The 25,022-nt window shown below is 43.8% G+C and overlaps 1 protein-coding gene across 1 annotated transcript in view; it reads right to left on the bottom strand.

Moving 5' to 3' along the window:
- The window catches only part of SRRM4 (serine/arginine repetitive matrix 4), a 230,166-nt gene that overhangs the window by 57,607 nt on the left and 147,537 nt on the right, over positions 1-25,022 (bottom strand). Inside the window, 2 exon segments of the mRNA XM_078154359.1 lie at positions 4,803-4,889; positions 10,464-10,610. Of these exon segments, the coding sequence (XP_078010485.1) occupies positions 4,803-4,889; positions 10,464-10,610 (234 nt within the window).

Below are 25,022 nucleotides of genomic sequence, written 5' to 3'. Positions count from 1 at the left end.
GTCCTAAGGGGGCTGAGTTTGTCCACACTGCTTTTATCATGACAACAACCTCAAGCCTACACCTCTAAACCTCTCATCTTTGCCTGGCTTTAGTCAGCTTAAGAAAATGTGAGTTAAGACCTGGCTCCTGGGAGCCCTGCCTCCTGCCTGGTCAGGAGGGTGGCAGAGTGGGGTTGATACTATATGGGACCTGGAAGGGACCTCAGAACAGGCAATGTCAGAGGTGGGATTTGGGGTGGTGGGTTGAAGATGGGACCTTAGAGATGATTCTATTCAAACTGAGGGGAAGTGATTTGTTCAGGCGCTAACCACACTAGGCTATATCCTCATGCCCAGTTTCCTTCAATATGGCCAAAGTTGCTAATAGACGTGATATAATACCTCCCCAACAGGCCTCAGAGGGAGCCACCAGGCCAATTACCTCTTCTCCTTCCTTTCTTTACCTGCACCCCAAGCAGGCTTGTCAGGCAAAATTTCCAGCCCAAATCCAACAAATATGCTGACTAAGGTGCTGGAGGCCGTACTGGGTGCTTAGTAAAGAGAGACAAAAGGGAGATTAAAATAGTCCCGGCCCTCTAGGTGCTTATATTCTGAGAATATTTATGGGCTACGGCTCAAGGCCCTTCACAGTCACTGCTACACAACCCATCAGCCCCAATGTGAATGATCGCTGACCCCCAGGACCTGGTGGCCATGGCCCAGGGGGTCTAGCCACCCTATATGGGATCCTCCTGAGGACAGTCCCACAGAATTCCTGGCCTATGGCCCAGGGCTCCTCCCAATCCAATTAAACATTCAGTAAACATTGTATGCTTGTGCTGGAGATAAAAAGACAAAAATGAAATGTCTCTTAACCTCAGCAAGCTGACAATGTGCCCTGTCCTTTGATCCTAATTCAGGTCCTTTTTTTGGCCATATGTGAAGCTCCCTCCTAATTACCCTTAAATTGGGGTGTTTATGAGCATCAGAAAGATGCCTTCCCTGATTTGTATGGTCTGGTATTCTCTTTTACAATCCAGCCTCTACAAGTTTAGATTAGAACTACTGCATAGGTCTGACCAAAGGCGAAATTATGAAGAATGTTCTCTTTATTTACTCTAACATGCTGAGATCTTTCTGGCAACAACAGGTCCCTCCAATAGCCCAGGTGTTTGTTTCACGAGGTTTTTTTTTTCCAGGTGATTAAACTTTCTAAAAATTATTCAGAAGCCAGCATCCCAGCATGCCTCATGGCCTAGAAGTCAGCTCAACACCCAGGGAATTGAAAGGAACACTGCTCTTAGCGTCAGAAGACTTGGGTTTGAACCACTGTTCAAGAACACACACACACACACACACACACACACACACACACACACGGAATTTTAGGAGGCAAAGGTAAGGAGGTGATGCCTTCCAGACATGAAGGACATTCTGTACAAAGACATGGAGGTGGAAGATGAACTCATCTGTTGGCTAGTCTCCTCTTTGACTATAGAGCTCCATTGGTATTGGGAGCCCAAGGGCTGATCTGTGCATAGACTTCTTACCTCCTGCTGCTTTGCATTGTGGCAAGCCTCCCTTGTCTATCTCTGACCTACCCTCTTGCTCTTTGTGTATAAGGGGGAGGGGGTTATCTGCTAGAGAGAGGCTCTTGCACCAGGTTGTTATGGAAGTGCACCTCCAGCTGAAAACTCATGTGAATGTGGAGCGGGGATGCAGTCTAGGGTTGGTCTCTGCTGCTGCCTGCAGGCTCCTGTGTGCACTGCCCTAGGGTACCCTTGTTTTAGGAGCTGAGGTTCTTTTTCCAAAGCCGTAGTGGAGCTCTGGAGGGTCACAGAATATCCTTGCCTCATCTTTTAAGATCTCTGGTTCTGGAGCCATATTGTCCTAACTCTTTACCCAATTCTGCTCCAGATATGACAATATCCTCTGTAACGTAAAGAGCTTCCTTTCGAATAAGTGTTGTTTCCTTCTTCACATACCCATTTCATTACCAAGGGCCTGGCATTGAAGGTCCCTAACCAAAGACTGGATGTTCCTTGAGAACAGAGACTATTCATGCCTATCTTTGTATCTCCAGTCAGGGAGTATTTATTAAGTTTCTTCTATGTGCCAGGCACTGCGCTAAGTGCTTTGTATGAGGATGCCAGGGAAGGCAAAAAACCATTCTTGCCCACAGGAAGCTTATAGTCTAATGGGAGAGACAACATGAAAACAGCTGTGGACAAATGAGATCTCTGGATATCTATACCTATATGCTAATATCTATTTATTAATCTACTATGGTTATCTATCTAGATACATACATATTTACTTACCTATTTACTAATTCACTATATCTATCTATATTTACTAATTTACTGCAGCCATCTATAGCTATATTTGTTTCCATATGTAAATTTACTAATCTACTATATATATCTGTTTGCCTATATATTTACTTATATCTATTTGCTAATTTACTCTATAGATATATATGTATAGATTTCTCTGTGTCTCGGTCTCTGATTCTCTCTCTCCATCTCTATGTCTGTCTCTATCTCTTTGTCTCTATATCTCTGTCTCTCTGTGTCTCTTTGTCTCTGTCAGTCTCTGTGTCTCTGTCTCTGATAAATTAAGGGCAATCTCAGAAGACAGTCATTAGATTGAGAAGGATTGGGAAGCTTTCTTGTAGAAGTTAAGACTTGAAGGAAGCCAAGAAGGCTTCCCCAGACCCTAGCCCAAACCCTGGCAGTGTGAGGTGCTTAATAAATTCCTGTTGATTAATCATTTGCATATATGTTGTATCTCCCATTAGGTTGTAAACTCTTTGAAGATCAGGATTTTCTTTTTCACTTTTATCATTCTATTCCCAGTCCTCAGAATAGGGATTGGCACATAGTGGATTCTTAAAAAGAAAAAAAAAACATCTTATTGATGGATTCATTGGCTCCCACTTGGAATCCCTCCAGGGTTGTTTAGATGTCCTATCAGCCCCATGCTTTCTCCTGGATAAGGTATCAAGATGGAGATCTTCTGTAATATTCTTGAAGCTCTGCAGCATCTGGGTCCGGAACACCCTTTCAGCCCTATCTCAAGTCCCAAGGGACTGCAAGCTCCTTGAGAACTGAGACTGTGTCATTCTTCATTGTTTTCTTGGGAACTTCAATCCATGTAATAGGAACTAAATGAAGGTTTTGGGGTTGGATCTAATGTCTCCCTCAACAATCAGAGACATATTCAACACATCCCCGGCTTCCAATGATAACCTCTTATGGGACCAATGCTTCATCTTGGAATGGTAAAGCTAAAAAAGACCACTACAGTCAGTGTTCAAGTTCCATCTCATTTACTACCTTTGTGCCTTAGATAAATCACTTAGCCTCCATGACTAAGGTCCCTCATCTATTAAATGAGAAGGTTGGAGTAACCAGCTTTCGAGGTCCCTTCTAACTCTAGCTTGATGATGCTAAGATTACATGAAATTAGATTTGGGAGTTGGGTTGATGAAGAATTTGAAGAAGCCTGGTGTAGTGGAAAGAACACTGTACTTGAAGTTACAGGGTCTGGGTTCAAATCCTACCTAAATGTCCTTGAACATAACACCCTGCCCTCCTACGCCTCAGTGGCCTTATGTCTAAAATGAGAAGGAAGGGTTGGACTAAATGGTCTCCAAGGCCCCTTTAAGTTCTAGCTCTAGCAATCAATTAAAAGCATTTATTAAGTGCCTGCTGTGGGCTGGCCACTATGCTAGGATCTTGTGGGCAAGGAAGACAGAAGGATGAATGGAAAGAATGCTGCTTTTGATGTTGGAAGCTTGGAATTAACCCCTGGCTATGCCATTGCTACCTGTGTGAGATGTTAGGTACATCTCTTCCCTTCTCCAATGCCTCAGTTTACTCATCTGTAAAATGAGGTGGTCAGTGTCATCGAATGGCAACTCTCCCCAGTGCAGCCAGCACCAGATTAAAATATAATTGGGAAATATTTAACAAAATATACGAAGACATAATAAAACATAGATAATGGTTATTTGTGGGTTTCTAAGTCAATATGCAAACAGCAGCGAGGTAGGGTGGTGTATAGAGCTCCAGATCTGGAGTCAGGAAGACCTGACTTCAAGTCCAGCCTCAGATATTTACTAGTTATATGGCTGGCCCCGGGCAAGTCACTTGACCCTGTTTGCCTCAGTTTCCTCATCTGTAAAATGAACTGGAAAAGGAAATGACAACTCTCTGGTATCTTTGCCAAGAAAATCCCAAATGTGTTCATGAAGAGTCAGACATGATTGAAACAGCTAAATAACAACAACAAAGTCAATATGAAGCTAGCAGGGATCTTTAGGTGTGGCTTAAGCCTTTTTCTCTTGAGTTTGACCCCACTGGGCTAAATGACTTCTAAGGCCCTTTCCAACTCGAGGCCTGTCCCATGGTACTGGACGTAGGCTCTGCTTGGCTCTGTACCAAAAAACACAGGTTGTCATTTCAGCAAGCGTTCCAGGGCCTCTGTTGGCCAAAGCTCCCCTTGGCCAACACTCCACCCCATGCTACGATCCAGTAGGACTCTCTCAATTTAGTTAATTTCAAGCATGTATTAAGTTGTACGTGGGAGGCCTTTTCTCCTCTTACATGTGAAGACACTGAGGTTCAGAGAGATAAGAAATGATCTGCCCGTTGGTCACACAGCAAGTTCACACTCAGCTCTCAAACCCCAACCTCCAGACATCTTTCTCCTACTTGACCCCAGTGCGTGGCTGCTCTAGCTTAGCGCCACACAAGAGAACTAAAATGTTCCTCGCTTGGTCCTCCTCCAGTTCTTCCTCCAAACTAGGAAGACCTCACCTCCTTCGCTTCTTCCGGGCCGATTTCTTCTTTTTCTTCTTGCCCCTGGAGGAAGGCGGTGGGGTAAAGTCCTTGTCCCGGAAAGCACTGTAGAGATACAAAGGATGAGCAGTAAGGGGGCCGTAACTAAGGTGGGGCAGTAGGGCCCAGAACCAGAATGGAGATGGTGCTGGCAATACATTGGCAGCTTAGAAACAAAAATGTTTTTAAAACCTTAAAAATTTGCTGTTCAGGTTTGAATTGAGCCTGGGAAGCCTAGCAACTCTTCTACAACTTACATACCTGATTTAGAGTTGCCTGGGGCACTGAGGGGTTAACTGAATTTCCAAGAGTCAGAATGTATCCGGTTTTGAACCAAGGTCATTCTGACCTTAAGGCCAAGGCGCTACAGTATACTGCCTCTGCTTTTGATGACTTATTTGGCCTTCTCTCTCTTCCACACCACACACATTGGCCATTCCATATGCCTAGATGCTCTCTCTCCTTAAATCCCTCCTCATAGGGTGTCTCTTTTCCTTTAATGCTTAGCCCAATGCCTGGCACATTTTAGGGGCTTAATAAATGTTGCTTGATTGATTAAGACCCAGCTCAAACACCATCTTCAGCATGAAGCAACCGTTCCCATCCTCCCTTACAAACCTGCTGTTCAGTCATTTGCAGTCATGTCTAGTGACTCTCCATGACCCCATTTGGGATTTTCTTGACAGAGAGACTGAAGTGGTTTGCCATTTCCTCCTCCGGCTCATTTTACAGATGAGGAAACTGAGGCAAACAGAGTCAAGTGACTTTCCCAGAGTCACTAAAGTGCTAGGAAGTGTCTGAGGCTGAATTTGAACTCAGGTCTTTCTGACTCCAGGCCCAGTGTCTATCTGCTGCGCCACCTACGAACTACCTTGTATCTATTCACTTCATATTTATGCAGCATATATTTTTATATGAACTTGTCTCCCCCATTAAAACATAAGCATGTTGTAAGTAGTTATTATCTCATTCTTTTTCTTTGTATCTCCAATGCCAAGTACAGAGTCTGATATTTAGGGAGTGTTCAAGAAACGCTTTTGGATTGTTTCTTTTTTTTGTTTTCATTTTTGAACAGACCTGTGATTTCACCCAGGTTGGGAACTCCAGGTGAAGAAACTCCCTCTGCCAGTGCATACCAACTCCTTCTCGGCAATTCCAGCTTAGATGGGTCTGGATGCTGAGGAGTGAAACCCCTTGCCCAGGGTGGTAAATGACCATCGGATCCCGACCCCAAGGAAGTCAGTATTCCACACTGCCTCTCCTTGCTTCTCAACACTCCCAAATGTCTGCCATGTTTATTTCCTTGGGGATAACACCCCAGATGACTCTCCTTCAGGCCTGGCTGCCTTAGCATCAGCCTTGCAATTTCCATGGAACTTTGCTTATAGCCCAACTTGACCCCTTGCCCTGGTCTGTCCCCCAGCATTTGAGGTACATCTCATGACCAGGGGGCAAACATCATTAGCTGCAACCCTGGTCTTATTGATCCCACCATTGGGTTCCTGGGGACTATTGCCAGTCCTCACGGACCTTGATTCCCAGTCTATCCAATAAGCAGGACCAATGCTTGATTAACATTCCATGCCTAATTTGGTCACACTTCAAATTAAGTATCTCAAATAAGGAGTTAATGTAGATCTAATGAGACGGGTGGTATGTTACCCAAGTGGCAATTGATTATATTCAATGTATTTATGGAGGTTAATGACTCTGTAACAGATTTATTATTGTACATTCAAATGGTTCACCTTGGTAAATAAATAACTTTTTAAATAATGAATTGGCATTTAGGTGCCAAGGAGTCACGACTGCCTCTACTATTCTGACTGCAACTTAATAAGGATGTAAAATATGTTAAATAACAGCTGATTATTAAAAGCATATTTGCCAAGGTGTAATGGAATGAGAACTGTCACCAATACTTTCTCCCCCTGCCTTAAAAAGGCTCCATCCCTTGGAATAAGCGTTTTTCCCCATGCAAAGCAGGTTCCAACTCAATTAAATTAAAATGCACAGGAGGTAGGTAAATGAACTCAAGTTATCTCCTGGATAATGGGACTGGATTGAAGGCCGTTAAACACACCATTTCAGGAGTAAAAAGGGATGATTTGGGATGAAGAGTCACTTGACATTCAGCAGATGCAAATGTGGGCTAACCTCAATAATTCACCCTAACTAAGGGAAGGTCAAGATGACCCTGAAAAGTCTGGCCAGTAGGAACAGGAAAAATATATGTGATTATGGAGTCAATTTATTAAATATTATTAAGCACCTACTGTGTGTTCAGGTGGAGAGCTGACCTCAGTCAGGAAGAATTCAAACCTTACCTCTTACCTCTGACCCCTGCTGGATTGATGACCTGGGTCTTTCTGGCTTAAAGGCCCAGCTTTCTATCTACCACATCACCCTGAGTTGAATGGGAAGAGGGCAGTCTGGATTACCTGGAAGTTGTGAAGCTCTTTTATGGGCCCCAAGACTTCCAAGAAAGCCAAGTCTCACCATTTCAATATTAATATTTTACTATTTTTGCTGTGTGACAGTGAGTCCTGGAACATCACTGCCTCCAAAGAATAAAAAAGAAGTAGGAATGGAAACCCAGCTCTTCCTAACTCATGGTGGGTGTGGGCAAGGCACAATGGTTTATTAAGAAGAACTTGAAAGAAGAATCGGGTGATAGGAAAAGAAGAAGGGCTGGGCCATGTAGAAGGTGAGGGATGATCGAAAGACAGGCGGAATGCTCCATGGATGGCTTGGCAATTTGGGGAGAAATCAGAAAAGGCTTCCACCATATTGGATAGACCTGCTGGGTCAAGTTGGTGGGAAGACATGGAAGAGCCACATAGGCTGGCCAGGCAAAGATGGGAGATGCGTGGTAATCTACATTGCTGGGATCCCAAAGTCATGGGATCCCAGATTCCATTTGTATTAGAGAGGACATGAAAATAGACAAGTATATCTCTATCTTTCATGGAAAATCAGAGCATATTACTGATGACGACTGGTGTATATTGTATGGAAAGACAGAGGACTTGAGTTTGAATCTTGGCTCTTCCATAGACTAAGTCTGTGACCTTGGGCAAGTTCTGGGCCTCAGTTGACCCATTTGTAAAATGAAGTGAGTAGGCTTGGTGGCCTGTGAGATCCCTTTGAGTCTTAGCGCTATGGTCCCTATGCAAATATATCACAAAGGACATGTTTGACTAGAAATAAAAATGGGCTTACAGCACTTACTATGTGTGAGGCACTGTGCTAAGCACTTTATAATTATTATCCCAATTGATTCTCATAACAACCTTGGAAGATAGGTGCTATTATTATCATCCTCATTTTTATAGATAAGGAAACTGAGGCAAACAGAATTTAAGTGACTTGCCCAGGGTTACACAGCTAGTAAATGTCTGAGGCTGGATTTGAACTTACGTCTTCTTGACTTCAGGCCTAGAACTCAAGTCATTGCACTACCTAGTTGATTCTCTCTTGTGAGAGATTTATCTCAATAGAGGAGAGGGTGCCAGACATGAAGACAGAAAGACCTGAGTCTGAATCTCATGTTGGACACTTACTAGCTGTGGAACCCTAAACAATTCACGTTTCCTTTTCTGTAAAAGGAGCAGTAAAATAGCATCCCCTAATAGCCGCCCCACCTCTGACATCCTCTCCTCTGAAGCCCCTCCTACCTCTGACATCCCCTGTTCTAAGGCCCCTCCCAGATCAAACACCCCAGTTCTAAGGCCCTTCCCAGCTCTGACCTCGTGCATTCTCAGGGCCCTTCCTCTAATGTTCAATGTTTTTGTGCAATCCTCCTCAAAGCCAGGCCAAGAGCTCCAAGCTCCCCTCCCCCTTGGAGGATCCCTGGATAATCATGAAAGGCTTCTAACCTCCTCTCTTCCCCCCTGCCCTCCTCTCTCAGTGCCAGGCTGCCTTGAGCAGAAATCCCCTTTCTGCCTCCTGAAGATAACTTCCTTTGCCTTTGAAGCCAGACCTGGGCTCTCACAGACTGATAGGATTTAATTGTTTCTGTCCGATTGTAATCAAAGTCTAATTAAAGCCCTGCCACGGGGATATTGGGCCTGGCAGGTGAACAGGCTGCAGATATGACAGCATGGAGCATCCCTCCTCTGCTCTTGTGACCATTCTCATAAAGCAGAGCCAAGAAATGGCTGCTCGTGGAGGGAGAGCGGCTGAGCTTGGGGGGCACTCGGGCTTGCTCACAAAACTTTGGTTACCTTTGTTGTTGATGTTAATTTCCCCTTCCCCAGAGGACTTTATCTCATCCTCTTGGGAAACAGCATGGCTCAGTGCCAAGAGCTGGGCCTTTCAGAGGACCTGGGTACACATCTCTTTTATCTCCATGGGCCTCACTTTCCTCATGAAGATGGACTAGATGGCCAGTGATGTCTCTGCTAACTCCAAAGTTACCATGTCCTGAGTTGGGTTGGAATCTCAGTTTTGCTATTTACTACCTAGCTGGGTAACTCTAGACAAGTCATGTAATTCCTCTGGGCTTAAGGAGTCATATTTGATGACCTGGAAAGTCTCATCTAGCTCCAAGTCTCGTGATCCTTAGAGGCTTAGAGGTACCCCATGCATGAGGGGCTCTGCCATAGAATCATAGGGGAAAGAGGAAAGCAATCACCTGGTCTTTCTGTGGACTTTCTTTTCCCTCTCTCCTTCCTAAGGGGCACTGGGGATTTGGGACTGGGCTGCCTGATTCAAGGGCGTTGCCCAACTTCTCCTCCCATTGGCCTCTGAGCATGATGCCGTGACTTCTGGTACTGGGATTAGACAGGGTTTGACTGAGAGGATTCTAACCCAGTGTCCTGGGGGAATGAGGCTCATGAGAGTGTGGGTCTGGTTTCCCTGTGAGGCAGGACAGTTCTAGGGCACCCTTCTCCTGGGAACTCCAGCAGACCTCCATGTTGGGTGGCTGGGATGACTTTCTCGGCCTGGATCTAGGATGAACCCCGCCCTGGCAAACATTGGTGGTGGGGAGAAGGAAAGTTTCTCATGGGAAAAAATTAATTTATGAAACAACCCACGCTAGAGGAGAGATTTATTCCCCTCCATTATTCTCCCCTTTGCATAGGGAGAATGCTGGGGTCCTTTAGTTCCCTCCCTTAGGAAATCTCAGTGTTTACAGATCATTACCCACTTGACAGAGAGCCTGGCAGAAGGCAGGGTGTGTACATGAATTTAAAGCTCTGGTTAAAAGCTGTCCTTGGGAAGGCGGTGTCTTAGGCCTCACATTGACAGAATCTGGAAGGGACCTTTCAGGTCCTCTAGTCCAACCTTCATTTGTTTATAGAGAAGGAAAATGAGGCCCAGAGTGGGCAAGCACTTTGCCCCACGTCCCACATGTGGAAAGTGGCAAAGCTGGCATCCTGACTCATGTCGTCTCATTCCAAACCCAGCCTTCTAGGCCAATCATCTCATTTACAAATGAGGAAACAGGCCCAGATTGTCAGTACGTGGCAAGAGCCATGATGGGAATCCAGGTCATCTGACTTCAAATCAAGTGCTCTTGTCACACTGCCCAGCAGTCAGTGGTATCTGCACCATGAAATTTTGGCACCCTGGGGGACAGCACTGGTTCCCCTACCCTAGTCATGGCTTTGGGGAGGGGCAAGGTTAGTGACTCACCTGTGTGTCTTGGTGGGTGTGAGTTCCTGGCTAGCCTTTCCCTGCTCCCAGCCGTTGGCAATGGAGGCCTCCTGAGTTGCATGCTGTCTTAGCTTTTTGGGGGGTCCCTCCTCAGCTGGATATGCCACACAGCTCTGAGTTTCAGTGCTAGAGGGAAAAGACAAAGTCATTACAGAGAGACAAGGGCACCTGTGCACCAGCTGGAGTGCTTAGTACAAGACGAGGGTTCCATAAAAGAATAATGACCACAGTATTTGATTTTTATTTAGCATCATTGCCTTTATTCTCAGGCTTGGTATCTCCATAGAGGGTTGAGAAAATGACTAGAAGCCGAATAGTCTCAGCCTCAGTAAACAGAATTATGGCCACGGCCTCATGATGCCCCATCAGGGATCTCCAGTATCCAGAGAGAAGGTAGTGTAGTGCAATGGGAGAAATCTGGGGAAAAATCCTAGAATTCATCTGGCCCAACCCTCCCATTTTACAGATAGAGTAATAGAGGCCCAGAGAAGCACAGTGAGTTGTCCAAGGATATACATATAAGTATTCATGGAATCACAGATTTAGACCTGAAAGAGATTTCCGAGGCCTCCTCACTGTACAGATGAGGAAACTGAGGCCCCAGGAGGGGAAGGGACTTACCCAAGGTCATAGAGCTAGGAAGGAGAAAAACTGAGATCTGAACTCAAGTCCTTTGACTCTAAATCAGGACTCTTTCTGTTGTCATTTGGAAAGCATCAGACCAGGAAACAGGAGGCTGAGTCATTTCTTCCTCCTCCTCCTCCTCCCCCTCCTCCTCCCCTCTTCCTCCTTCTCTTCCTTCTCCTCGTCTTCCTCTTCCCCCTCCTCCTGGAGAAGATTGTCTCTCTGTCCCTTCCAGCTCTAGATGCAGGATTCCACAAGCCCATATCTCCGTGGTCCCTTCTAACTCCCTGAAGATCAATAAGCATTTATTAAGAGCCTGCTGTATAGGAGGCATTAAGCTAAGAGCTAAGCACATGACGGAATAGGTGTAGGGTCCTACGGAACCATAAAGTGCCCCATAAATGGTGTTACTTCAATTTTATTTTCTCAATTATCCAAAATCTGCATTTTCTCTCTCTTTACCTCCATCTCCCATTGAAAAAGAAAAGGAAAATGCCTCCAATAGATGTGATAATTGATCAAAAGAAATTCCTGCATTATCCATGTCCAATACATACTATATAGTGAGACATGTATGGAAATGGAGACACACATATACACATATGTTCCTCTCTATACAGTGTATAGACCACAATATACCACATATTGTGATATATATGTATGCATGTATATGTATGTATACATATGTTTGTGTATATGTATGTATATGTATTTCTGTGTATGGGTATATATATTATGTGATATAGGTATATAAGTCATATCCCTTCTCCTATATATACACATATATACAAATTTATATATTATATATATTATATAATATATGTATATATGTATATATGTATGTATACATGCATGTATGTATGTACGTACATACGTATGTATGTATGTATGTATGTATGTATACAGACAGCAGCTAGCTGACACAGCAGATAGAATGTCAGGCCTGGAGTCTGGAAGAACCATTTTCTAGCTGTGTGACCCTGGGCAAGTCATTTAACCCTGCTTGCCTCAGTTTCCTTATCTGTAAAATGAGCTGAAGAAGGAATGGCAAACCACTCCAGTATCTTTGCCAAGAAAGCCCCAAATGGGGTCCCAAAGAGTGGGACATGACTGAAAACATATATGTGTGCCTTAATCCACATCTTCTTACTCCTTTCCGACAGGAGGTAGGTAGCATGTTTTGTCATGAATCCTTTGGAATTGTGATTGATCATTGCATTGATCAAGGTTCTTGAGTTTTTCGGAGTTGTTTGTCTTTGCAAGATTGTTGTCATGGCCTGCTCTACAGGAAAATAGAAGGGGAAGGGGATAAGAGAAGGGAGGGGGGAGAGACAGAAGAGAAGGCAGACCAGGGGAAGGGGTATTCTGAATGCATGCCATCTTGGGGTGGGGGGAGGGGCGGGAAATTTGGAACTCAAAAACTTGTGGAAGTGAATATTGAAAACCAAAAATAAATAAATGTATATTAAAGTAAAAAAAAAAGATTGTTGTCATGGTAGAAATTGTTCTTCTGATTCTGCTCATTTCATTCTGCATCAGTTCATATATAAGTCTTTCTATGTCTCTCTGAAACTGTCCTTTCATCATTTCTGACAAGTGTTATATTAATCGTGAGCAACGCCAGCAGGATTTAGAACAGGTGGGGACCTTCAAGGTCATCTTGTCCACTCCTTTCATTTTACAGATGAAGAAACTGAGGCACAGAGCATTTCACTGTCTTGACCAAGGTCACACAGCTACTATATATAGGACCATAGATTTTGAGCTGGAAAGGACCCTAGAGGCCAGTGAGTACAGCCCTCTCTCCTTTTTATAGAGGAATAGAGTGAAACACAGAGAGGGAAGGTAGGTTTACCAAGATACCACAGCAAATAAATAGAAGAGTCGGGACCTGAAGTTAACCGCAAGTCTCTGACTCTATTTCTAGACGACTTTGCACAGCAGCCACCATGATGAGGTCTCTGATTCTAAAGCAGACCTCAGCTTTGTCCCCCAAACAGAAAACGGCCTTCACAGCTTTATCCTGTGGAACAAAGTAGTGGGCCGATAGTATCTCTATGTCTACACTTTCCCACAGAGAAAGTAACCATTGTAAGTGCGTCCTTGTGGGAAAAGGGCAGCAGATACAGCCATAGCTATAGGGTTGGTGGAAAGGAAGATCATTTTCTCAGGAGAGCAAAAGAATGAAGGGTACTTCAGGGCCCACTGGGGAGCAGGGGAAAACAGGGAGGCTAGGGACCCTGCTATTGTTAATACTACCTTCTTCTTGAAATTACTTGGTAGCATTTTGTATATGATTCATATTTGTATATCTATATCTATATATGTACGTGTTGTATCTCCCCATTAGAGTGTAAGCTTTCTGAGGGCAGGGAATGGTTTGCTTTTGTATTTGTTTCTCCAGAGTGTAACAGAGTACTTTGAATGTAATGAGCACCTAAATGTGTGTTGAATTGATTCAGCCTCTCACAGTACCTAACACAGACCTTGGCACACAATCAATGCTTTTTAAACTCCGGTGATAATCTATGGAGAATGGTTACCAGTCAATTTCCATTCCCTTCAAGGATGGGACAAGAACATATGAGCTTAAATGATCTGCCCTAGCATCTGAAATCCCACCATGGGCCTTGTTCGTCAGCGACCTGCTGGAGCCATCCACATGCTGCTGAAACATAAGATCACATTTCTAGGTGGAAGAGAATTTGAGGGGGTACCAAGTCTACCCCTCTCTTTGTAAAGGAAGACTTTGAAACCCAGAGAAATGTTTCAATTCAGGAAATATTTACTAAGCACCTACTATGTGCCAGGCACTGTGTTAAGTTCTATGGATACAAAAAGAGGCAAAAAAATAGTCCCTGCCCTCACAGAGCTTACAGTCTAATGGGGGTGACTAGTCCAAGGTCATACAAGTAATAAAATAACAAGTCAGAGCATGGATTGGAACCTAGGTCCTCTGACTCCAATCCTAGTATTTTTTTTCTTACATCAGGGGCAAGCTAGCTCTATTATCAAGATGGAATTGAGTCAGGCATCAGAAAAACTATCATTCCAGAGCTGTGAGAGCCAGTAATAAATTATGTTATGAGGTTATTGCATGACATTCTCCAAATAGGAGAGAGATTTGAGATATAACGGGTTAAGTCTGCAGGCAGAAGATTAAACCTTTGTCCTTTCTAACCCTAAAATTCCATAAAAAACCCTTCCACTTCATTTAATTGGTAGGGACCATTTCATAGTCCCTGAAAAAGGAGCTAGCTTTGAGAGTTGCAATTAGCTGCTATTTAATTGTGAGTGGTTCCAACTTAGAACATAAAATGTCAATGGAGCCAAGGCTTTTGGAGCCCAGAATGTCATAGCATAGAAGGATCTTTGGAATCATAGATTATGAAATGTTAAAGAAGGCATTTTATAAGTCACCTTGTTGAGATTTGAGATACTGTTCAGTCATGTCTGATTCTTTGCAACCCCATTCAAGGTTTTCTTGGAAAAGTTTGTCATTTCCTGGAGTGGTTTGTTATTTCCTTCTCCAGTTCATTTTACAGATGGGGAAACTGAGGCCAGCAGAGTTAAGTAACTTGCCTAAGGTCACAAGTGTCTGAAGTCGGATTTGAAATCCAGAAGATGAGTCTTCCTAACTCCAGGCATGGTACTCTATCCACTGTGCCATCTAGCTACCACTTATAGAGGAGACCCTAAGTGAACTGTCTAATCAAGGTCACATAGCAAGGTCATGGTAGAAACACATCTATTTCAGTGAAGAAGGAGAATGTATTAATACTGGTGAGTTGGTTTGCCAAGAAGCTTTCCACATTCTTTGCAGCTCTATCCCCATTTCAACACACACACACACACACACACACACACACACACAGAAAGAGAGAGAAGAGAGAGAGAGAAGAGAGAGAGAGAGAGAGAGAGAGAGAGAGAGAGAGAGAGAGAGTGCTAAAAGGTAAGCCCAAGCTGCATTTGCTCTTATATCCCAGGCTTCTCCAGACAGCTCATCAAAAGAGGTTTGGGGATTCAGGATCAATCTATCTGATAAGCTATCTGGTCCCTGAGGCAACAGGGAGAGGAGCCCAAACCCAGCCAATATTTAAAGGACAGCAAGAAAAAGTATCCATCACTGTCACTGATCCCATCTTTTTCTGGACAAAAGCCAACAAAGGAGGAAGGAGTTTCCAAATCAAGCCATCCCAGCCCCCCCCCCCAACCCTGTATTTGGCTACCAAAGCAAGTCAGAGATGTAGCTAGGAGATTGGGGAGTCTTGCTTTTTGCCTCTGGGCAGAAGTGATTGTGTGTTGGGGCCATGGTGGTGTCAAGGAGAAGGACAGAGATGTGTAAGGATGCCAGGAGAGGGATGGGAAGGGTGCAGTCTTAGGGGACAGAAGGGAAGTTGTTCAGGCAAGGAGAAAACAGCATGATAACAGGACCCTTTGAGTGGTTGTGCCCCATGAGAATGAGTGCTGGGGGAGGACCGTGAAGAGAAATGCAGAGGCAGTAACTGCTGTAGGGAAGGAAAGCTTACCACATCCATCCAAGATGGGAATGTGTCCACCACTTCCCCTCATCCCAACTCCCAGGATGTCAGTGCCCTTGGGCCAAGCCCCAGTGACAGCTCCTTACTGCTTCCACTGATATGACTTGTTCAAGTTAATTCAATTCAATAAACACATTTGGTAACTATTAGGTGATAGGCACTGAGTGGGGTACTGGAGATGGAAAGACAAAAAGAAAAAAAATTCTGCTCCTGTCCTCAGGTGGCTTGCATTCTACTGGGGTGGGGCTGGGGAGAGCAACATGTATATAGAAACTGAATCCCATAGAGGTTGTGACCTGTCACATAGCTCAGAAAGGGGAGAGCCTAGATTTCAATCCAAATTTTTCTGCATCCAAGTCCAACTGTCTCTATCCACTGCAGTATATTGTCAATCCTTTCCTGTTCTAACTGCCTTCCTTACTCCTCCCATTCTGACGGAGGCTTCAGGCAAGAATCTCCAAGCTCGTGTGATAGAGCATTCCACCCTCTTTCCAAAAGTTTATTCCTGTCTCTGTAACTCTTAGAACCAAAACCTTGAAACTGAGAAAAACCTTAGAACATAGAATAACAGATTAAGAAGAACTCTTAGAACAGGGAATGTCAGAATTGGGAGGGGTCTGAGAACAGGGGATGTCCTCCAAAGGCCTCGTGATGGAAAATGCTATCCCTATCCAAAGAAAGAACTGTGGCATTTGAATGCAGATTGAAGCAGACCATTTGCTATTTTTTTGTTCTGTTGTGTTTTATTTCCTTTTTCTGGTGGTTTCTCCTATTGGTTCTAATTCTTACTTACAACATCACTAATGTAAAAATATGTTTAATAGGAATGTGTGTATGTTGATCTATCTATCTATCTATCTATCTATCTATCTATCTATCTATCTATCTATATCCTATATCAGATTATGTGCTGTCTTGGGGAGAGGGGGAGAAAAATTTAAAACTTAAAATAAATTAATAAAATTTTAAAAAAAATTTCCCCTAAAAAAAAAAGATCAGAGGATGTCAGAGCTGGCAGGGGCCTTAGAACAGGGAATGTCAGAGCTGGGAGGAGCCTCAGAACATAAAACATCACAGTTGGGAGGATGCTCAGGAATCACATATTCACCTGTTGATGAGGACACTGATGTAAAGCAAGGAGGTGACTTGCCCAAGGGCATATCTCCAGCTAGAAGGGCAAACAGAGCCTGTCTCCCAGACCAGGGCCCTCTCTGAGACCCTCCAGTGGTCCTTCTCCAGCTCTGCATTCTTCTCCTTGAAGTGTGTATGGTTTTAGTGCCCGGGCTAAATCTCAGACTCCAAGGAGACCCTAGTTTCCCCTTGGTTTCTCCTTTCTGCCAGCCCCCAGACAGCTGGGGAGCCACCTTAAGAGAAGCCAGCCTTCAGTGAGAGGCAAAGTAAGAGTCAAGGGCCAATACACTCAACTTCCAGCTGTGGAGGGAGGGAAGGAGGGAAGAAGGCGGCGAGTGATGAATTCCTGAGTGTTTCTCCCCCTCACTACCTCCCCCTAATCAGGGACTGGGAGCACTGGATGCAATACTCTGTTGTCATGGCAACCGCCTAATTCGCCTCGGATAAGAGCTGGGCTGAACTTTCGGAGAACCCTCCAAGAAGCCTCGCTCCCCCTTTCTGCCACCACCCCTCTTAGCCAAGCCAAAGACCTCCAGATCTGGGACCCCAGGCAAGCTTCATGAGTGAAACTCCAGTTTGCCCAAGGTCAAGTCCACATGACTCTGTATTCTACCAGTGCTCAGCCCTTTCGAGCTCCTTCCTGTTCTTTTCTCATCAAGAACACACCTGGACTAGTTGCCCCATTTCTTTAGCTCTTCTCTGTCTCACCTTAGTTGCTGCCTCCAACTAGCTTGCTCTTTCTTTTTTCTTTCTTTGTTAGTTTTCTTTCCTTCCTCCTTTCCTTCCCCCTTTCCTTCCTTCCATATTTTCTTCTTTCTTCCTTCTTTCATTCCTTCTTTCTTTCTTTCCTTTTATTTTTTCCTTCCTCTTTTCCTTCTTTCTTTCCTTCCTTTCTTCTCCTTTTTTCTTCCATCCCTCCCTGTCTTCCTTCCTTTCTTCTTCCTTTCCTTCTTTTCTTCCTCCTTTTTTCTTCCCTCATTCCTTCCTTCAAGCTGACCTATGAGTTCATTTGTCTATCTGTTGTCTGGTGAGGCAGGTGAGCAACCTCCCCTTTTCAACACAAATGGCCATTTGCTTCACAACTTAAAGTCTCAGAGAGTTGCTAGGGGTATTGAGTGGGTAAATGACTTACCAAGGGCCATATGCTAATATGTGTCAGAAGCAGGATTGAATCCAGGGCTTTCCTACTCCAAGGCTGGCCTCCTATTCACTACATCAGAGGGTGGGAACTGGAACTGGGATTTCACTATTGTAAGGAACTCCTAGTATGGAAACACCATCTTCCAAAGTAGATTGCCATTTGTTTTACAATTTATAGGCTTAAGGAAGGGGTTCTTAATCTTTTTTGTGTCCTATATCCATTGGGCAGGTAAACCTTATGGATCCTTGTTCAGAATATTTTTAAATACATTAAATGAAGTAAGAAGGATTCTAAAGGAAACCAATTTATATTGAAATGCAGCTTCTGTCTGTCTGTCTGTCTATCTATCTATCTATCTACCTATCTATCTATCTATCTACGTTAAGTTCATGAATCTTTGCCTTAGAGAGAAGATGGTGCACTGAGAGGGTGACTTTCCTAGGATTATACATGTCAGAGGCAGTACTTGAACTCAGATCTTCGGACTACAAGGCTGCCTCTATCCATTATAGCTAATGAGATAATGGGCAGCTAGGTGGCACCATAGTTCAGAGAGCATGGGTCCTGAAATCAAGAAGACTCATCTTTCTGAGTTCAGATCTGGTACTCACTATCTGTGTGACCATGGGCCAGTCACTTAACCATGTTTGCTTCAGTTTTCCCATCTGTGAAATGATCTGGAGAAGGAAATGGCAAACCACTCCAGTATCTGTGCCAAGAAAACCCCAAATGGGGTCACAAAAAAATTGGAAATGACTCAATAACCATAAGATAATATGTGTATGTTGTTTTGCAAATTTTAAAGCACTATATAAACATAGATAACAACAACAACAATAATAACATTTTGCACCACAGTCCCTAGCTGACCTTGATCCTTCCAGGGTGTTTGACTGATCAGGGAGGGAGGTCTGAAATCTGAGTGGTGAAGGGAACGTCAAGCAGCCTGGAGAGAAGGGATTTGGAATGGTGACTCAAGGAGAGATAGGAAGCTTTTTTAAGTGGCTCTGCCTGCTCTGGGGCTCTGAGTCATTATTCGGGGCACAACCAGGCCTTGGCTTGGGTGAGGAGCAGTCACTCTGGGCCCAGGAATGTCATGGCAAATGCAGATGGAACCTCTCTTCGCCCTGTTTCCTCACCTACCTTGGAAGGGGTCATCTATCTAGTCTAAATACTTCATGCTATAGATAGGGAAACTGAGACCCAGTGTTCACAGTATCATAGATTTATCTCAAGCAATTTGCCCAAGGTCGCATGGCCAATTAATGTCCAAGTTTAGAGTAGGACTCGAGTCTCTTGACAGCCAATTATTAGAACCTCCTTTTGGCTATAAGAATTTGCTCCTTTCCTCCCTGGCTCAGTCATATTCAGCTCCTCTGCCTGCCTCAGCAGAAAACAAAAGGGAGAATTCAAGGCTTCCCAGCTGCCCTCAGCGACCAAACGTTTCTTTTCATCGGGAGTGAGGCCACGGCTGCATGGCCGTGGACAGAAACAAAACGGATCCCGGCTAATTTGTGTCGGCGGCTTTTGGGGAGGGCGATGGCACCCGTATTGATGTTCTGACCCTCTGGTCCTGGTGCTCCAATTCCTCCTCAAGGTTAATCCGGTTAATTAAACTGCGTTTAGCTGAATATGCTGATGCTGCCGTTTTCTGGAGCGTTTGTTTGGCTGGTTTCTCGGAAGTGAGAAAGGCAGTGTTGTACTGTAGGAAGTATGATGTGCTAATTAAACGGGGGAAGGTCCCCACCGGTGATATCTGGCCAGGCTGTCACTAGCCTAGATGGATGGCATGCTGATGAAAGGGACGGCATCTCGGGATGATCCTGAGGCTGGCAGGAGCTGTAATGGAACGCAGGGCCAACCCATCAATCCCCCAAGCATACCAACGGGGGTGGGGGAGTGGGGCACAGATCCAGATCACTTGAATAATGAGAATGAGCCAAATGCATCCTTTAATATACCGACTGTTTAGATTGAACAGGCAGACAGTTGCTGTGTATTTGCCTGCTGATAAAATCTTAGGGCATCAGCTCTTGAGCTGGGTAATTTGATGTAATTCAGAGATGCTCCTTACCGTTCACAGAATGATGCAGATTTTCTCTTTCTTTCCTTTCTTCTTTCACTCCTTCCTCCCTTCTTTCTTTTTCTTCCTTCCTTCCTTCCTTCCTTCCTTCCTTCCTTCCTTCCTTCCTTCCTTCCTTCCTCCTTCCCTCCCTCCCTCTCTCTCTCTCTCTCTCTCTCTCTCTCTCTCTCTCTCTCTCTCTCTCTTTCTTTTCCTTCTCTCTCTCTCTCTTCTTTCTTTCTTTCTTTCTTTCTTTCTTTCTTTCTTTTCCTTCTCTCTCTCTCTCTCTCTTTCTTTCTCTCTTTCTTTCTTTCTTTTCCTTCTCTCTCTCTCTCTTTCTTTCTTTCTTTCTTTCTTTCTTTCTTTCTTTCTTTCTTTCTTTTCTCTCTCTCTCTCTCTCTCTCTCTCTCTCTCTCTCTCTCTCTCTCTCTCTCTCTCTCTCTCTCTCTCTCTCTCTCTCTCTCTTTCTCTCTTTTTCTTTTCCAGCTAGCACCTGAGGGGGAAGAGACCCACATCCAGCTTGGAGTAGACTGGAGGAGAGGAGCAGAAATGGAAGTGGTTCCCCATGGTTTATGGGCTATAAAGACCAAGCTCTGATTATTTTCACAAAGAACCTTTATGACGTAGGCACAGCCTACCTATTCTGCTGCCCACCAGTCTCCAAATCTTTTACTTTACCCAGCTCTGTCCTCTTACTATGCACAACACATATCTTTCTTGTCATCATCAGTCAGTCAGTAGGCATTTACAAATGAACAGGGAGGAGGTGCAGTGGATAGAGCGCTAGGCATGGAGTCAGGAAGACTCATTTTCCTGAGTTCAAATACAGCCTCAGATATTTACAAGCTGGGTGACCTTGGACAAGTCATTTTACCCTATTTGCCTCAGTTTCCTCATTGGTAAAATGAGCTGCAGAAGGAAATGACAAACCACTCCAGTATCTTTACCAAGAAAACCCCCAAAGGGATCACAAAGGGTCAGACAAAACTGAAATGACTGATATGGGTTAGGTTAAGTGGCTGATGAAGTAACTCACAAATCTCCAATTCTGTGTTTCTCAGATATTTCTAAAGTGCTTTAAAGCTCATAGGAGAGTCAGTATGATGTAGTAAGATGGGGTGCTGGTCTCAAAGTTGAGAAAACCTGGGTTCAAATCCTCCCACACCCAGGTGGCACAGTGGATAGAGTATTGAGCCTTAAGTCAAGAAGAACTAAGTTCAAATCCAGCCTGAGGCACTTGTTATCTGTGTGGCCCTGGGTAAGTCACTTAATCTCTAGCTGCCTCAGTTTCCTCAACTGTAAAATGGGGATAAAATGTCTATATCCCAGCATTATTGCTAGAATAAAATGGGATAATATTTGTAAAGCACTTTACAAACTGTAAGGTAGTATATAAAAGCTAGCTATTTATTCTTCTTTCATTTTTTTTTTTTTGTGGCTTGCTCTCATGTAGAACATCACTTGCCTCTTCTGATTACTGGATTCCCCATTCTCCAAAACCCAATCTCTCTTTATAGAATTTAAGCATCTCCAGGGCAGAACCTTATTCCTTTTCTTTTGTCTTTGTATCTCCACCACCTACATGGTGCTTGGCACATATATAGTGAGCCCTTCACAAATTCTAATTGAATCAAATTGAATCTATAAGGAATTAAGTAACTGCTACGTGTCAGATGCTCTACACAATCTAGGGACACACACACACACACACACACACAGAGAGAGAGAGAGAGAGAGAGAGAGAGAGAGAGAGAGAGAGAGAGAGAGGAAATAGACCTGGTCCTGAAGGGGTTTATATTTTTATATACTGCTGGAGAAATTGGACATGTATAGATGGGAGACGAGTAAATAGGAAGTAACCTGAGTATTTGATTTCCCCTTACTTGACATTTTCTAGCTACGACAATGGGCAAGACACTTCACCTCATCTGTCAAATAAGGATAGTATCTACCTCACTGTGTTGTTGGGAGGCTTAAGTGAGATATGGTATGTAATGTGCTGTAGAGATGTGCCAGTAATTATTATTCCCATATGACAAATGGGAAAGCAGACTCTCAGAGGCTAAATGATTTAGCCATGTTCACCGAATGGGAGACTAGGACTCGATTGTAAGTCTAAGGGCAAACAGGGCTGTTTTTGTAACCACTTTGTGACAAAGAGCACAGCACATTGGAAAAGGTGGGGTGAGGTGTGGCTCCTAATTTCCCTCCACCATACCCTACTCTCCCACATGCCACCATGACTTCCCTTTCCCAACAATGAACTCTGAGTCTTGTCACCCACCCTGCCATCGACCCCTAAAGAACCATTATACCTTTCTCTTCTCCTGTATCAGTACGACACTGGGCAAGTCATGTTGCCCTTTTCAGCCTCAGTTTCCTCATTTGTAACATGGGGATACTAACAGCACCCACTCCCCAGTGTTATCGTGAGTATTAAACTAGATAACATGGAAAATGCTTCATAAACCTCAAAGAGCTATATGAATGCTAGCTATCGCTGTTGTAGTTGTTGCTATGTGTTTTTTCCCTCCATTTGAAAGCGACCTGTTAGAGGTCAGGAACTTTGTATCCCTGAGGTTTGGCTATTAGGAAGTGTTCAATAAATGCCTTTCCATTCCATTCTATAACACCCCAAGGCCTTCCTACAAGGGAAAGAATCACCTTTCTCTTAATCTGGGAGTTGGGAGGTGTGAGACGGTTTTTCCATTTCCATGAGATCAAAAAATTGATAGATTGAAACATTCATCCATTCAGCAAAGTGATGTGGACTTCTGGCATGTGGGTTGTGCTTGGGAGGTGGAGGACAGGGATGCTCTGGGGCCAGGAAGGCAGATGGTGCCAGCAGAGCCGAATCTCTAAGCAGGGCAGGGTGTTCTGGGAAGCTCAGCCTGTTTCAACAGCTGCTTCATCCCAGGGGCCATCAGCTCAGTAGGTTAGGAAACTGAGCTCCACTTTTTTTTTTCCCACGGTGCAGTTCAGTGAACAAGACAAGAGCTTAACTCTCTCTTCCTTTCTGTTTTCTTTCTCTTCCCTTATCTTCTTTACTCTCTTCCCTGCCCCCTTCATTTTTACCCCTTTCCAATGAAGTTCCTTCCTTCTGATTAATTGAATCTATTAGGAAACAGTCCCTTTGTTTACATTAATAGTGTGTGTGTGTGCGTGCACGTGTGTTGGGAGTGGGAACATTGGAGATAGGAGATTTCTTGTTCAGAAATCAAAGGCTTCTGTGTGGCTCATAATACGTTTTTTTTAGAAGTCTGATTTTTTTTATACCTCCTGTTTTCTTTTTATATCATTCCCGCTCCCTTCCTTACTAAATAAATCCCTTATAACAGAGATTAAAAAGAAAGGGGGGCAGTTCAGGAAAAAAACAAACTGATCAACCTTGACTGACAGTGTATATAATATTCAGCACCCATAGTCAGCCACTTCTGCAAAGAAGGGAGAGAGCTGTATTTTCTCATCTTTTCTCTGATGTTGAGTTTCATCATTAAGATTATACAACATTCAGTTTTCTTCTTTCTTTCTTTCTTCCTTTCTTCCTTCCTTCCTTCCTTCCTTCCTTCCTTCCTTCCTTCCTTCCTTCCTTCCTTTCCTTCCTTTCCTTTCTTTTTCTTTCTTTCTTTCTTTCTTTCTTTCTTTCTTTCTTTCTTTCTCTCTTTCTTTCTTTCTTTCCCTTCCTGTAACGTTATAATACAGTATTTTGTTTGTTTTAAGAATTTGAACTTTTACTGATATTTTGTTTTTATGTCATCTCCATTTACATATATATCCTTCACTCATTCCCCTATAGAGTGAGTCATCCCCTTAATATCAAAAGATTTTTCTTAAAAAAAAAATAAAAGAGCAGTCCAGGAAAACTAACCAATGCATTGAATAAATCTGATGATATATGCAGTGTTCCATACCCATAGGCCACCACCTTGGCTAAAAAAGGAAGGAGCCACATCTTTTCATCTCTTCTCCGGTGCCAAGTTTGATCATGATAATTACATAGCATTCATTTTTCTTTTTTTGTGGTTGGTCTTTCAATTAACACTACTGCAGTCTAGAAATACATTCTTCCTTGGCTATCTGCCTCCTCCAAAGGCAGCCAGATATGTGTTCAGCCACCAAGCTCATCCACAAGCCATTAAAGACACACATATAGAATCATGGATTTAGAGATGGAGGTCTTTTTTAGTGGTCATTGAGTCCAAACTTTTCACTCTACAAATGGAGAAATTGAGGTACAAAAAAGTGATGTGATTTGCCTACCTAAAGTCACTCAGAACTGGAATCCAGACCTAGATCCTCAGACTCTAAAGCAAAGATTTTCTACTATGCTATACGCTCAATTCACAGACAGTCCCGGACACCCATCCCCACCATTCTTTGTCCTCTCCCCTTTCTCTGCTTCATCTTGCAGCTAGGAATACTGAGGCCCACAGACCAGACTGGAACTCCAACCTCTCATTCCTTGTCCAAAATTCTCTTACCTTCTATAGCTGAACTTAGAAACCTAGAACAGAGGCATCTTAGTATAGTGGGATGAGCTCTCAGGTAAGACAGCCAGAGGATCTGGGTTCAAGTCTCTGTTGCATATTACCTCTGTGACTTTGGGCTTTTGTAACTTCCTCTGTAATTTGAAGGGGTTGGACTCAATAGCCTCTGAAGACCCTTCCAGGTCTAGGTTTTTGATTTTATAAATATAAAATGACATTAGGTATCACAACAATTAAGTCTGGAGGTAGATTGAGCCTTGATCTGTCCATGATCACCAGGTTCTGAATCAGGAAAATTCAGCAGTCAACAAACCTTTATAAAGTTCTTGTAGCTACTATAGGGGCAGCTAGAGGAGCAGTGGATAGAGAGCCAATCCTGGAGGCAGAAAAATTTGAGTTCAAATCCAGCCGCAGACACTTGCTAAGTGTGTGGCTGTGGACAAATCACCTGGACAAATTGCCTCAGTTTCCTCATCTGTAAATTGAGCTGGAGGAGGAAGCGGCAAACCACTCCAGTACGTTTGCCAAGAAAACCCCAAATGGAGTCATGAA

The sequence above is a fragment of the Phascolarctos cinereus genome, unplaced genomic scaffold, assembly GCF_003287225.1.
Source record: "Phascolarctos cinereus isolate Bilbo 61053 unplaced genomic scaffold, phaCin_HiC Scaffold_4;HRSCAF=312, whole genome shotgun sequence".
Lineage (NCBI taxonomy): Eukaryota > Metazoa > Chordata > Mammalia > Diprotodontia > Phascolarctidae > Phascolarctos > Phascolarctos cinereus.
The sequence above is the reverse complement of the archived record's forward strand: the minus strand, read 5'-3'. Positions and strand labels throughout refer to the sequence as shown.